Source organism: Rhinolophus hipposideros (genome assembly GCF_964194185.1).
Source record: "Rhinolophus hipposideros genome assembly, chromosome: 5".
Taxonomy (NCBI): Eukaryota; Metazoa; Chordata; class Mammalia; order Chiroptera; family Rhinolophidae; genus Rhinolophus; species Rhinolophus hipposideros.
The window spans coordinates 28523743-28535287 of NC_138051.1; the positions used below are offsets into that span (position 1 = coordinate 28523743).

At 52.5% G+C, this 11545-nt stretch overlaps 1 protein-coding gene across 2 annotated transcripts; it reads left to right on the plus strand.

Moving 5' to 3' along the window:
* Positions 1 to 769: 769 nt before the first annotated feature.
* SLC22A17 (solute carrier family 22 member 17) lies at positions 770 to 7036 on the plus strand. Of its 2 annotated transcripts, none has more exons than XM_081048477.1 (10): positions 770 to 1053; positions 1235 to 1738; positions 1832 to 1935; positions 3990 to 4144; positions 4710 to 4875; positions 5075 to 5220; positions 5389 to 5494; positions 5647 to 5864; positions 6150 to 6261; positions 6412 to 7036. In XM_081048477.1, exons 4-10 carry the CDS (start codon positions 4081 to 4083, stop codon positions 6698 to 6700), a joined length of 1101 nt encoding a protein of 366 aa, XP_080904603.1. In that variant the 5' UTR covers positions 770 to 1053; positions 1235 to 1738; positions 1832 to 1935; positions 3990 to 4080; the 3' UTR covers positions 6701 to 7036. The 2 variants fall into 2 exon arrangements, with proteins under 2 accessions (XP_080904603.1, XP_080904604.1); XM_081048478.1 differs by having other exon boundaries at positions 800 to 1053; positions 1238 to 1738.
* Positions 7037 to 11545: the final 4509 nt, after the last annotated feature.

Sequence of the window (11545 nt, forward strand, 5' to 3'; positions counted from 1 at the left end):
AAACAAAACAATAAATCTGGGAACCAGGCTTGTATTGGTTCATATTGTTTATACTGAGGGGGAAGCCTTAGGCATGGATGAGATCCCTGGGTGCAGAGAACAGTGTGAGATGAGAGGAGGACCTAGTACTAAGCCTCTGAAGTTCGCAGACACTGAGTGATGGTGAGGAAGACAAGGATTAGCCTGCAGTGGACAAAAGAGGAGCAAAAAGAAAACCAGGGGAGTGTGGGATTTAGCCAAGGAAGAAAGTATTTAGAGGAAAGGGTGGTCAACAATGCCAAGTGCTGTTGAGAAATGATGGAGACTCAACCAGAATGGGGCTGGCAAAGCCTAGAGAAGTGGTCTGGTAGAGGAGTGCAGCCAGGGCTGAGTATAGTGCGGAACCCAGCCCTCCATACTGCTTGCCCTGTACGGTAATTGCCCGGATACAGTCTGTCTCCCCAGTAAGCTACTCCCAGGTGGGTCTTGTCCATCCTGTTATTCCCAAGTACACGCTTCATAAACTTTACTGATGAATGAATGAGTGGTTGGATGGATGGGTGGGTGGATGGATGATGAGGAAGACTTGGAAGCAAAGAACGAATCGCTGGTATCGGCCTGAGCTACTAGCTGCTATCCTTCAGCTCTTTTTCCTTTTTACCGCAATGGCCCTCGGACCCAGCGAACAGGGAGAGACAGAACCCCATCTCCTCCCTCCCCTAGGGCCCTGGCCCCCCTTCCTCTCCCTGACGAGGAGTCTGGACCAAAGGATCTGCTGACGTGGGAAGGGGAGGAGAGTCCGGAGGAAGGGGAGGGGAAAGCAATGCAAAGATCGCAGAGACCTAGGAGGCGCCCGCAGCTGCATCGCTGCAGAGCGGGGTCTCTCCGGCCTCTGTGTCCCGGCACCCGGCGCGCCACTGGGCCAGAGGGCAGCGCATCCTTTCGGTGAGGCCCGGCAGGGCCCCTGCGGTCGGCAAGCTGGCTCCCCGGGTGGCCACCGGGACCTCCGAGCCCAATGGCGGGGGCAGCAGCAAAATCGACAACACTGTAGAGATCACCCCCAGCCCCGACGGAGTAAGTGCGTGCGCCCTGCAGGCTACGCCATCACCTCCCGCCCAGCCCCTGGCGTTGCCCCCCGCGCGTCCCGCGTCCCGCGTCGGACTGCCTCCCTCGCGCGCGCGCCCGCCCTCTTCCCTTGGTCTGCGTGTTTCTCCGATTCACCCTTCTCCTGCCATCACCCCACCACGACCACCAGCAGGTCGGGACCCTCGGAGATGAGGCGCCCACGGAGCAGCTGCAGGGTGAGCGCGAGCGCGAGCGGGAGGGGGAGGGCGACGCGGGTGGCGACGGTCTGGGCAGCAGCCTGTCGCTCGCCGTGCCCCCCGGCCCCCTCAGCTTCGAGGCGCTGCTCGCCCAGGTGGGGGCGCTGGGCGGGGGCCAGCAGCTGCAGCTCGGCCTCTGCTGTTTGCCGGTGCTCTTCGTGGCGCTGGGCCTGGCCTCAGACCCCATCTTCACGCTGGCGCCCCCACTGCATTGCCACTACGGCGGCTTCGCCCCCAACGCCTCTGGCTGGGAGCAGCCCCCCAACGCCAGCGGCGTGGGCGTCGCCAGCGCTGCCCTAGCAGCCAGCGCCGCCAGCCGCGTCTCCACCAGTACGGACCCCTCGTGCAGCGGTTTTGCCCCCCCGGACTTCAACCACTGCCTCAAGGACTGGGACTATAACGGCCTGCCAGTGCTCACCACCAACGCCATCGGCCAGGTGAGGCGCCCGGGTGCACCGCGCGGGTCTGGGGCGGGCGGAGAACCACCAGCGCGGAGCCTCACACCCGCTCCATCCCTCTCACATCCCCAGTGGGATCTGGTGTGTGACCTGGGCTGGCAGGTGATCCTGGAGCAGATCCTCTTCATCTTGGGCTTTGCCTCCGGCTACTTGTTCCTGGGCTACCCCGCGGACAGGTGAGGGCTGCTAGGGACAGGGCGAGCAGAGAGGAGGGGTCACCAGGGAGGCTAGCCCAGGCAGCTGGCGTTGGCAAGAGGCGGAAGAGCAGTCGCTGGACTCTGCAGCCTTCTCTGAACTTCTTCTGTTCCATGACATGCAGCCCACCCCTGTCTCAGCTGCACTCCCCATCAAGAAATGTTCCTTCCACACCTCTTCTGTGCAGGGGAAATAACTCCACCCCCAGTTCACATGCCCAAGTCCACGGATCAACGGCTTCGTCTCCAAAGATAGTAGCCCATCGCCACTGACCAAAAACCCTATATCTACAGATCAAAGGCCTAGCTCCTGCATTGTCCCAGCCACCACTAACCACCTCCCTGAGCATCTTCCTGTTAACAGGCACATCCTCACTCACAGCCCCGCCCACATGGACTGTTAGCTCTGTAGCCTCATTCCTAAAGATCATTATGTTCATTCATTCCTATTGACAGCCCCATTCCCATTGACCAATAGTTCAACTCTACAATGACTCCACCCTCGGGGGTCAATAGGCCAACCCCATGGATCCATGATCACAATAGCACCCTCCTCGTCCCAGTCCCCTCCTCCTGGATCTTCAGTGCTCTCAGATCCTCTCAGACCAAAAGCCCCATTTCTATGAATGAGTGGTCTCATCTTGAAGAGCAACAGCTCATCCCCACCAGCCAGTCGCTTTCCCCACGGATCAAAACTCCCCTCTCTGATTCTTGACACCATCACCACTACCCAGGTGCTCCATCTCCACTGACCATCCCCATTGATTATTAGACTCATCTTCACTGATTTACCGTCCCGTCCAAATGGATTAATAGCTCAGCTCCCATGGATCAAAGGCAACCCAACATTCAGTAATCTAATTCCCTAAAATCAATATCTATCCTCACTGCCCAGTAGTCACGCATCCCTGTCAGCGAATGATCCTAAAGCCACAGGTTAATAACCCATCTGCATGCATTCGTGGCCTCATTCCCACAGGCCAGCAGCATCCTTCCTATGGAATCATAGTGTCATCCCCTAGGACCAATAATTCAGTCTTCTAGATTCAGTAGCCTTAGTCTCGTTAACCAATAAGTTCATCCTCATGGAAATAAGGCCCCGTTCTATTGGGTCAATAACTTCACTCTCAGGGATCAGAGCCCCCTTCTTAATGACCAGTGATCCCAGTCTTCATCCTCATAGGTCAGTGATCTTATCCCCAACATCACTAGCCCTGTCCTCACTGACCAGTAGTCTCATTTCTCCTGGTCTGTGACCCCTTCCTTACTGATTGTCCCCATGGATTAAGAGATTCATCCCCACTGACCAATAGCCCCATCGACATGGACCAATATACCCAACCCATGAATCGATGGCTCTATCCCCAAAGAACAGTTGTCTGGTCTTCAAGATTAGGGATTATCCCCACTGAGCTTTAGTCCTATCCCACCCATGGATTAATAGCTCCATTTCCAGGGATCAGTGGCTCTGTCTTCTGGCCAGTGGCCCCAACCCATGGGACAATGGTCTCATCCCCCCAAATCAATTACTCAGGCCCCTGAAGTCAATAAGTCCATCTTCACTGACCAATACTATCCCCGTGCACAGTAGCCAATAGCCCCGCCTCCATAGATCAGTAACTCCAACCCCATATATCAATGACCCCATCTCCTCTGATCAGTCTGAGCAAGACAAGTCCATCCCCACTGACCTGTATCCCCCAAGAATCAATGGTTCCAAGTCCTCTACGCAATATTGCATCCCCTCTGATGGTTGGTCTCATTAACATGGAGAAATGCCCTCACCTCTGACACAGCCCCATTCCCAAGAGTCAGTGGTCCTATCCCCACAGAACATAGCCATGCCCCCGTGCCTACTTGCCAGATGTCACTTACCCATGGTCCCCCATCCTTTCCCACCTTCTGTAACCTCAGTCAAACTCTTGCTCCCAAGGCCTCATCCTCATACCTTCAGCTTTGAAGTGGGCAGCTGGGCCCCACCCAGCAATAACTCCCCCAGGGAGTCTGGGTGACCAGAGATCCTCCCTGCTTTCCAGATTTGGCCGTCGTGGGATTGTGCTGCTGACCTTGGGACTGGTGGGCCCCTGCGGAGTGGGAGGGGCTGCTGCAGGCTCCTCCACAGGTGTCATGGCCCTGCGATTCCTCCTGGGCTTTCTGCTGGCCGGTGTTGACCTTGGTGTATACCTAATGCGTGAGTAGTAGCTTCCATGAGGTCCTTCCCTTGGGGCTCACCCGTGCCTGTCTGCATTCCCCAGGTTGTTCTCACTCCCCCTTAGGGCCCCCCAGTCCCTTCTTCAGCCCCAAATTTCAGCTCTCTTTCTGCCCAGGCCTTTGAAGGATCCAGGGGTTTTGCTTTTCTCTATGCTCCTCTCCCTCCATTGATTTTAAAACCTTCCTTGCCCTAAACTTACTGCTGTCAGGGAATAAAGTCTTATTTAAAAAAATGAATCCCTGATTAGCTGTGTGACCTTGAACAAGGGTTGATATGAAGGTCAAAGTCAGATGTGAAAGAGCCTGTGAATTGGGAATGCTGAACACCCCCCAAGGACTCCTTGAGCCCTCCCAGGTTTGAGTAGGAGAGGAGAGAGGACTGAACAATCTCTCCACTCTTTGCCATTCAGAGGTTAATATGTGGGAGGCCACAGCCACAGCCTCCACTCAGGGTCTGACCTTGCTCTCTGTCCTCCTCCCTCCCTCTCCTCCTTTCCCACACCTCCTTCCTCCCTGACCTCTCCCTGTCCCTGCTGTATCTCCAGGCCTGGAGCTGTGTGACCCAACCCAGAGGCTCCGGGTGGCCCTGGCAGGGGAGTTGGTGGGGGTGGGGGGGCACTTCCTGTTCCTGGGCCTGGCCCTTGTCTCTAAGGACTGGCGATTTCTGCAGCGAATGATCACCGCTCCCTGCATCCTCTTCCTGTTTTATGGGTCAGTATCACCCTTCATCTGCCGTCTGGCCATTCCCGTCTCTCCCTCCAGCCTAGCTCTAGCCTGGAGACCCCCCTCTTCTCCACTGCCCCTAGTCAGGGCCTGTCCCAGCTTTAGCCCCTCGGAGGAGGTAGTTTCCCATCCCTGGGTCGGGAGATGGGAGGACTCACAATGTACCTGTGCTGCCCCCAACACCCAGCTGGCCTGGTCTGTTTCTGGAGTCTGCACGGTGGCTGATAGTGAAACGACAGATTGAGGAGGCCCAATCGGTGCTGAGGATCCTGGCTGAGAGGAACAGACCCCATGGGCAGATGCTGGGAGAGGAGGCCCAGGAGGCCCTGCAGGGTAAGAGATGGGTCCCTGCACGTGATCCCTCACATAAACATGACAGTGCCCTCTGCATGGTTGTAGCTATGCCACCTTCTTCCAGGGTTCCCACCACCCATGTGGGAGGCCCCTGGGATCTCAGCTGCTCCTTCTAACAGATGGCTCCTCCCTCTCTCTCTCCCAAAGACCTGGAGAACACCTGCCCTCTCCCTGCAACATCCTCCTTTTCCTTCGCGTCCCTCCTCAACTACCGCAACATCTGGAAAAATCTGCTTATCCTGGGCTTCACCAAGTGAGCCTGAGTGTCTGAGCTAAGGGCCAGGCCAGTCGCTGGGATAGGGGCTGGCTGGGTGGGGACGGCCTGAGAGCCCCGCACAGGGGGTTGTGGAGGGCTGCGGGTGGGGATGCAGACACCCTTCTTTGCTTTTCCACCCCTTCTCACAGCTTTATTGCCCACGCCATTCGCCACTGCTACCAGCCTGTGGGAGGAGGAGGGAGCCCATCCGACTTCTACCTGTGCTCCCTACTGGCCAGCGGCACAGCAGCCCTGGCCTGTGTCCTCCTGGGGGTCACCGTGGACCGATTTGGCCGCCGGGGAATCCTGCTTCTCTTGATGACCCTCACTGGCATGGCGTCCCTGGTCCTGCTGGGCCTGTGGGCCTGTGAGCACCCTCCCTGCCCCACCACGTGGCCTCAGCAAAGGAACTCCAGTAGGGCTTCAGACAGGCTCAGCCACTGCTTCCGGCACAGGCTTCTCAAGATCAGCCCCTGCCGAGACATCTCCATAATCCTCCTGACCCCACACCCTGTCTGTTCTCCCCATCAATTAGTGAATGCGCAGGGGCCCCCAGCTAGAGCCACGGGACCAGAGAGCAAGGGTATGAAGCCAGGGACTAGGCCAAGCGTGATCTCCCGCCTCCATTCACATCTCCCTCTTGGTCCTCCAGATCTGAACGAGGCTGCCATCACCACCTTCTCTGTCCTCGGCCTCTTCTCCTCCCAAGCTGCTGGCATCCTCAGCACCCTGCTTGCTGCTGAAGTCATCCCTACCACTGTCCGGTGAGAGCAGGGGTGCTGCCAGGGGCAGGGCCAGGCCTCCCAGCCTCCTGCCCAGGACAGGGTCTGAGGGATGAAGGAGGGAAGGCTGCTGGAGAAGGCCTGGGGTGAGGCCCGCAACTAGAGGCTAAGTGCCTCCTCCATCTGTCCCAGGGGCCGAGGCCTAGGCCTGATCATGGCGCTGGGGGCACTCGGAGGTCTGAGTGGCCCAGCCCAGCGCCTCCACATGGGCCATGGAGCCTTCCTGCAGCACGTGGTGCTGGCGGCCTGTGCCCTCCTCTGCATACTCAGCATCATGCTTCTGCCGGAGACCAAGCGCAAGCCCCTGCCTGAGGTGCTCCGGGATGGGGAGCTGTGCCGCCGGCCTTCCCTGCTGCGCCAGCCACCCCCTAACCGCTGTGACCATGTCCCACTGCTTGCCACCCCTAACCCTGCCCTCTGAGTGGCCTCTGAGCTCCTTTGCAGGAGGCTGGCCCGTACAGAAAGGTGACATTAGGCCCTGGCAGTGAGATCAGGAGGATTGAGTGAGGGAAGGCAGGGCTGCCCAGAAGGTTCAGGCACCTCGCACCAGCCATTGAAGAGAGCTCAGAGGGCTGTCCCTACCCCCATGTGCTCTCTGCTGATCTGTGTTCACGTCCTTGGCAAGAGTCGGGACAGGGAAAGAGCTCCGCACTGTAACCCTGGGTCTGGGCTCCATCCTGTGCCCAGGCATCCTCCCGGACCTCAGTCTTGCTCTGTCATTCTGTTTCAATAAAGACATTTTGAATAAATGAGCATACCATAGCCTGGACTTCCCTCCCTTCTGTTTTCCTTATGATTCTCTTGGGGGAAGGCTTCTCAGTGGAACCCAAACCAGTTAACAATCTCCCTCCCCTCCCCATGCTCTGCCCCCCCGACCCTCCCATCTCCCCGCTTCCCCTCAGTGTTAACTTACACTACCACCCATTACTGACTGCTTGCTATGCTGCTAGAACTGGGCTAGGCAATTTACAAACTTCATTTAATCATTTACTCCTTACAACACTGCGAGGTAGGTGTCTCGATCAATTCAAGTTTTTTGTTGTTGCAAGCAATGAACACTGACTGACTGACTCTAATGAACTTAAACGAAAAGGAAATTTATTAGCGGGACGCTGTGGGGCAGGTTGTGGTAGGGAGCTAAGAGAATGGAAGGAGAAGCAGAACTAGTCAAAAAAGAGCAGGAACCAGTCATTTTGTCGGGGCTTGAGCTGGATCAATGAACTCCAGTGGGATTCAGTCTTCGGGTCACCCCACTGAAAATTCATCTCCAGAGACCAAGTGTCGTGCGGGGTGTCTGGCGGGGCGACCTGCGGGGTCTCTGCTCCTGCTCCCCACATAAGAACGCAGGACATGGTGAGGCCAAAAAGGAACACCCACGGAGCCATAGGTAGGGAAGTCATACCACTATGGTCTCACTGGAGGCTGGGTTTACACAACGTGCGACCTGCTGTCCGCTTTGCTGCCAACCGACCGACTCTCCTCTACTCTCCTTACTCTCCTTCAGTCTCCTCCTTCACTCTCCTCGGCTCCCCTCCGTAGCCGGGGCAGTTATATCAGTGACCAATGGCTTAATGGCTACGGCTGACGGCCAACCAGCCACAGCTGACGGCCATCCACTACCCGAGCCAGCACCTCCCCACATGAGGCCGAGAGCCTGGAAACTGCTTTCTGGGGCTTTGTCCCCACACCAAGTGACTGGCTAGCCTAGGTAACATGCCACCCCCAGCCATCTGACAACTAGGGCGAGGGAAAGCAATACCCAAGGGCTGTTAGCAGAAGTAAGACGGGATGTTGTACCAGTAAAAACAATGGATGCCCACTACCGTTTCCCTGAAAATAAGACCCAGCCGGACAATCAGCTTTAATGCATCTTTTGGAGCAAAAATTAATATAAAATTAACATAAGACCAGAGCTGACTGTCCGGCTAGGTCTCATTTTCGGGGAAACACGGTACTCTTTTGCCAATGAGAAAACTGGAGCTCAGACTCAGTAACTTGCCTGAGGTTACAAAGGTAATGAGTGACAGCTGGGATATGATTAGATCCAAGAGCTGTAGCTCTTCACCGATGCACTGTGGCCACCTTCCCAGCTCCCAATCTTGGGCACTACCCTTGGAAATGAGGGGTGTCTCTCTAGGCACTCTGGGAGGTGGCAGGAGACTAGGACTTCCACCTCTGCGTGTGCCTCAAGCCAGCCCTGGCCTGGCTTTACCATTTTGGGCAAATCTATTAAGCTCCAGCTTCTTTCAAGGGTTGCTGTGAGGATTAAACAAGATAATGTAAATGCCTCTTAACTTACCCCACTAGAAAGCAAGATCCTTGAGGGCAAGAACTTTGTCTTACTCAACTTTGAAACACCACAAAGTCTGGGTGTTTAAAAAGTTAGTATTTGTTAATTCTTTCAGCAAATGTTCCTGTGGCTGCTTTATAGACCAGTGCCATCCTGGATATTTAGGGCACAGGCCATCCTTCAAGGAACTTAAAATCTGTCTAACACTAAGCATATTGAGGAGGAAGAGAGGCCAGTGGTTTTGAGCACCAAAAGGCTGTATCCCAGAGGAGGTGAGATTTCAGAGGCAGGAAGCCCTCAGGCAAGGAAGGGCCTGGGAGACAGCTACACTGCTCTCAACTCAAAGGATATAGGGAGAGCAAAGGCCTGGAGGCAGGAAAGGGTGAGGTGGTCCTGGAGAGAGGGATTCTTAAGGAAATCAAAATCTTGAGGCCATTATCCAGATTCCCACAGCACCAGTATTCCTATCTCCTTCCAGCCAGTCCAAGTCTGAGTCCCAAAGCTCTATGAAGTAAGCCATGCTACTGGGCTCAGTAGTCATCGTCAGTGGAGGACTAAGAACCTTTCTCTGATCTTCACAGCCCTCTGAAATAGGTATTATTCTTTCCCGTTTAACTACTGTGAAAGTGGAAATGAAAGAAACTGAGGGATCTGACATTAAGTGGCACAGACGAGGACGCAAACCTGAGCCTCTGGCTACTCTTTCTAAACCAAAGTTCCTTCACATTTCACACTCTGCATCACACATTCTGCAGAACAATGTCTGTGGGGTTTTAACTGACTCCAGTGTTAACTTTTTAACTTTGGATGGCTGGTGATCAAACAAGAGCTCATAGTCACCACTGTCTCCCATGATTCTGTTAGAATCAAACAGGATGGGAGATAAGAAAGCACTTGCACTTTTTAGAAAAGCCTATGTAAAGCCAAGGAGTTACGATAATGACACTGTCCAATACACAGTGAAGAATGGTGTTAAAGGAGCATTTCAATGAACCCATTCTTGGCACACCGCTGGAAAAAAGTCCAGGGAAAGAAAGTAAAAACACTCAGAAAGTAGAGCAGCTACTGTAGGTGGCTAGTTGGAAGACAGCAAGTTTCTCTCACTTTGACCGAAGAGGTGAAGGCAAAGAACATCAACAAAGCATGGAAATGGACTCTTGTCCCCAAGCAATTCAGTCTAAGTGGAAAGGGTCAAAGGGCGTAGCTAAGACAACTAAGATCTTGTCAATTGCTCTAAAATTCACCAACCACACGATCTCATTGGATCCTCATCAATATCCCATGAAAAAATGATGAGCACTTTTTAGGCTTTTACTGAGGTTTGGAGGGGTAACTCATTCAAGGTCATGTGACTGATAAGTAGTAATTAGACTAACCAGATCTTGAGAACTGAGAGCCTGCAGTGTCTTTATTGAATCTCAGATAGAAAATATGTCTAAGCTCCATAAGAGAAAGTATAACTTACCCTGTAATATTAAGTTTAGAAGGTACTCCAGGAACTTGGAGACTTTTCAGGCAAATAAGGACAGGACTACTCTCTTTGGAGAGGTACTGACTGAAACATGAACAGATTTTAGAAATGTTTGTTGGATGCACCACTAAGAGCCATAATGGATTATTGAGAGAAACATTAAAAGGATATACAGGGTACATTTCTAACCTTAAAAAGTTACATGAAGTGACATGAAGGCCACTCCCATTCCCCGGTCTACCTAGCCTGGCCACCACGCAACCAGTTTGTACTGATTACCCACTACGGTCTGGTGCTGCCTTAGGGATATGGTCCTTACCGGCAAGAGCTCAGACAGCTGAGACAAATCATTACAATCCTGTGGGGCAAAGGCAGAGAAATGTAAAAAGTGCTGCAGCAGCTCTGAGGAGGGAAGGATATACTCTATTGGAGACAGTCAAGGAAAGCATCTCAGAGATTTCGACTGAACCTCAGAGGCAAAGGCTCGAGTTTGCTGTGGACAGAAAGGAGGAAGAACAGTGCAAAGCCTAGAGACATGACAGAACGTGGTGTGCACTGAGAACAGCAAGTGCTTATTTTAAACATCTATGGAATAAAATGCATCTGTGAAAACCCACAGCTAACATCTTATTTATCAGTGAAAGGCTGAAAGCTATTCTAAAATCAGGAACAAGGCAAGGATGTCTGCTCTCACTACTTCAACACTGTACTGGGGGTTCTAGCCAGAAAAATGAGGCAAGAAAATGAAATAAAATGTACCCAGAATGGAAAAGACAATATAAAACTCTGTTTGCAGATGACATGATCTTGCATACAGAGAATCCAAAGAAATCCACACAAGAAACCATTAGAACTAAATAAACAAGTTCAGCAAGGTTACTAAACTGCAACTGAACTTGCAGGATACAAGATCAATATACAAATCAATTACTTCTCTACAGTAGCAATAAACAATCTGAAAACAATTCCATTTAAAACAATTCCAAAATACTTAGGAATAAATTTAATAAGTGCAAGACTCATACACTGAAAACTACAAAACGTTGAAATTAAAACACATATGGTGTTCATGGATTGGAATACGCTATTATTAAGATGAAAATCCTCTCCCAAATTGATCTACAGATTTAATGTAATCCCTATTCAAATCCCAGCTATTCTTTTTTGCAGAAATTGACAAGCTGATTCTAAAATTCACATGGAAATGTAAAAGACCCAGAATAGATAGATAAACAATCTTGAAAAAGCAAAATTGGAGGTCTCAACACTTCTCATTTTCAATTCTTATTAAAAAGCTACAGTAATGAAGACAGTGTGGTACTGGTATAAGGACATATAGGTCAATGGAATAAACTTGAGACTCCAGAAATAAACGCATACAATCATGGTCAATTGATTTTCAACAAGGGTGCCAAGACCGTTCAATGGGGAAAGAATAGCCTTTTTAACAAATGGTGCTGGATGAATGCATATTCGTATGCAGAAGAATGAAATTGGACCTCTAC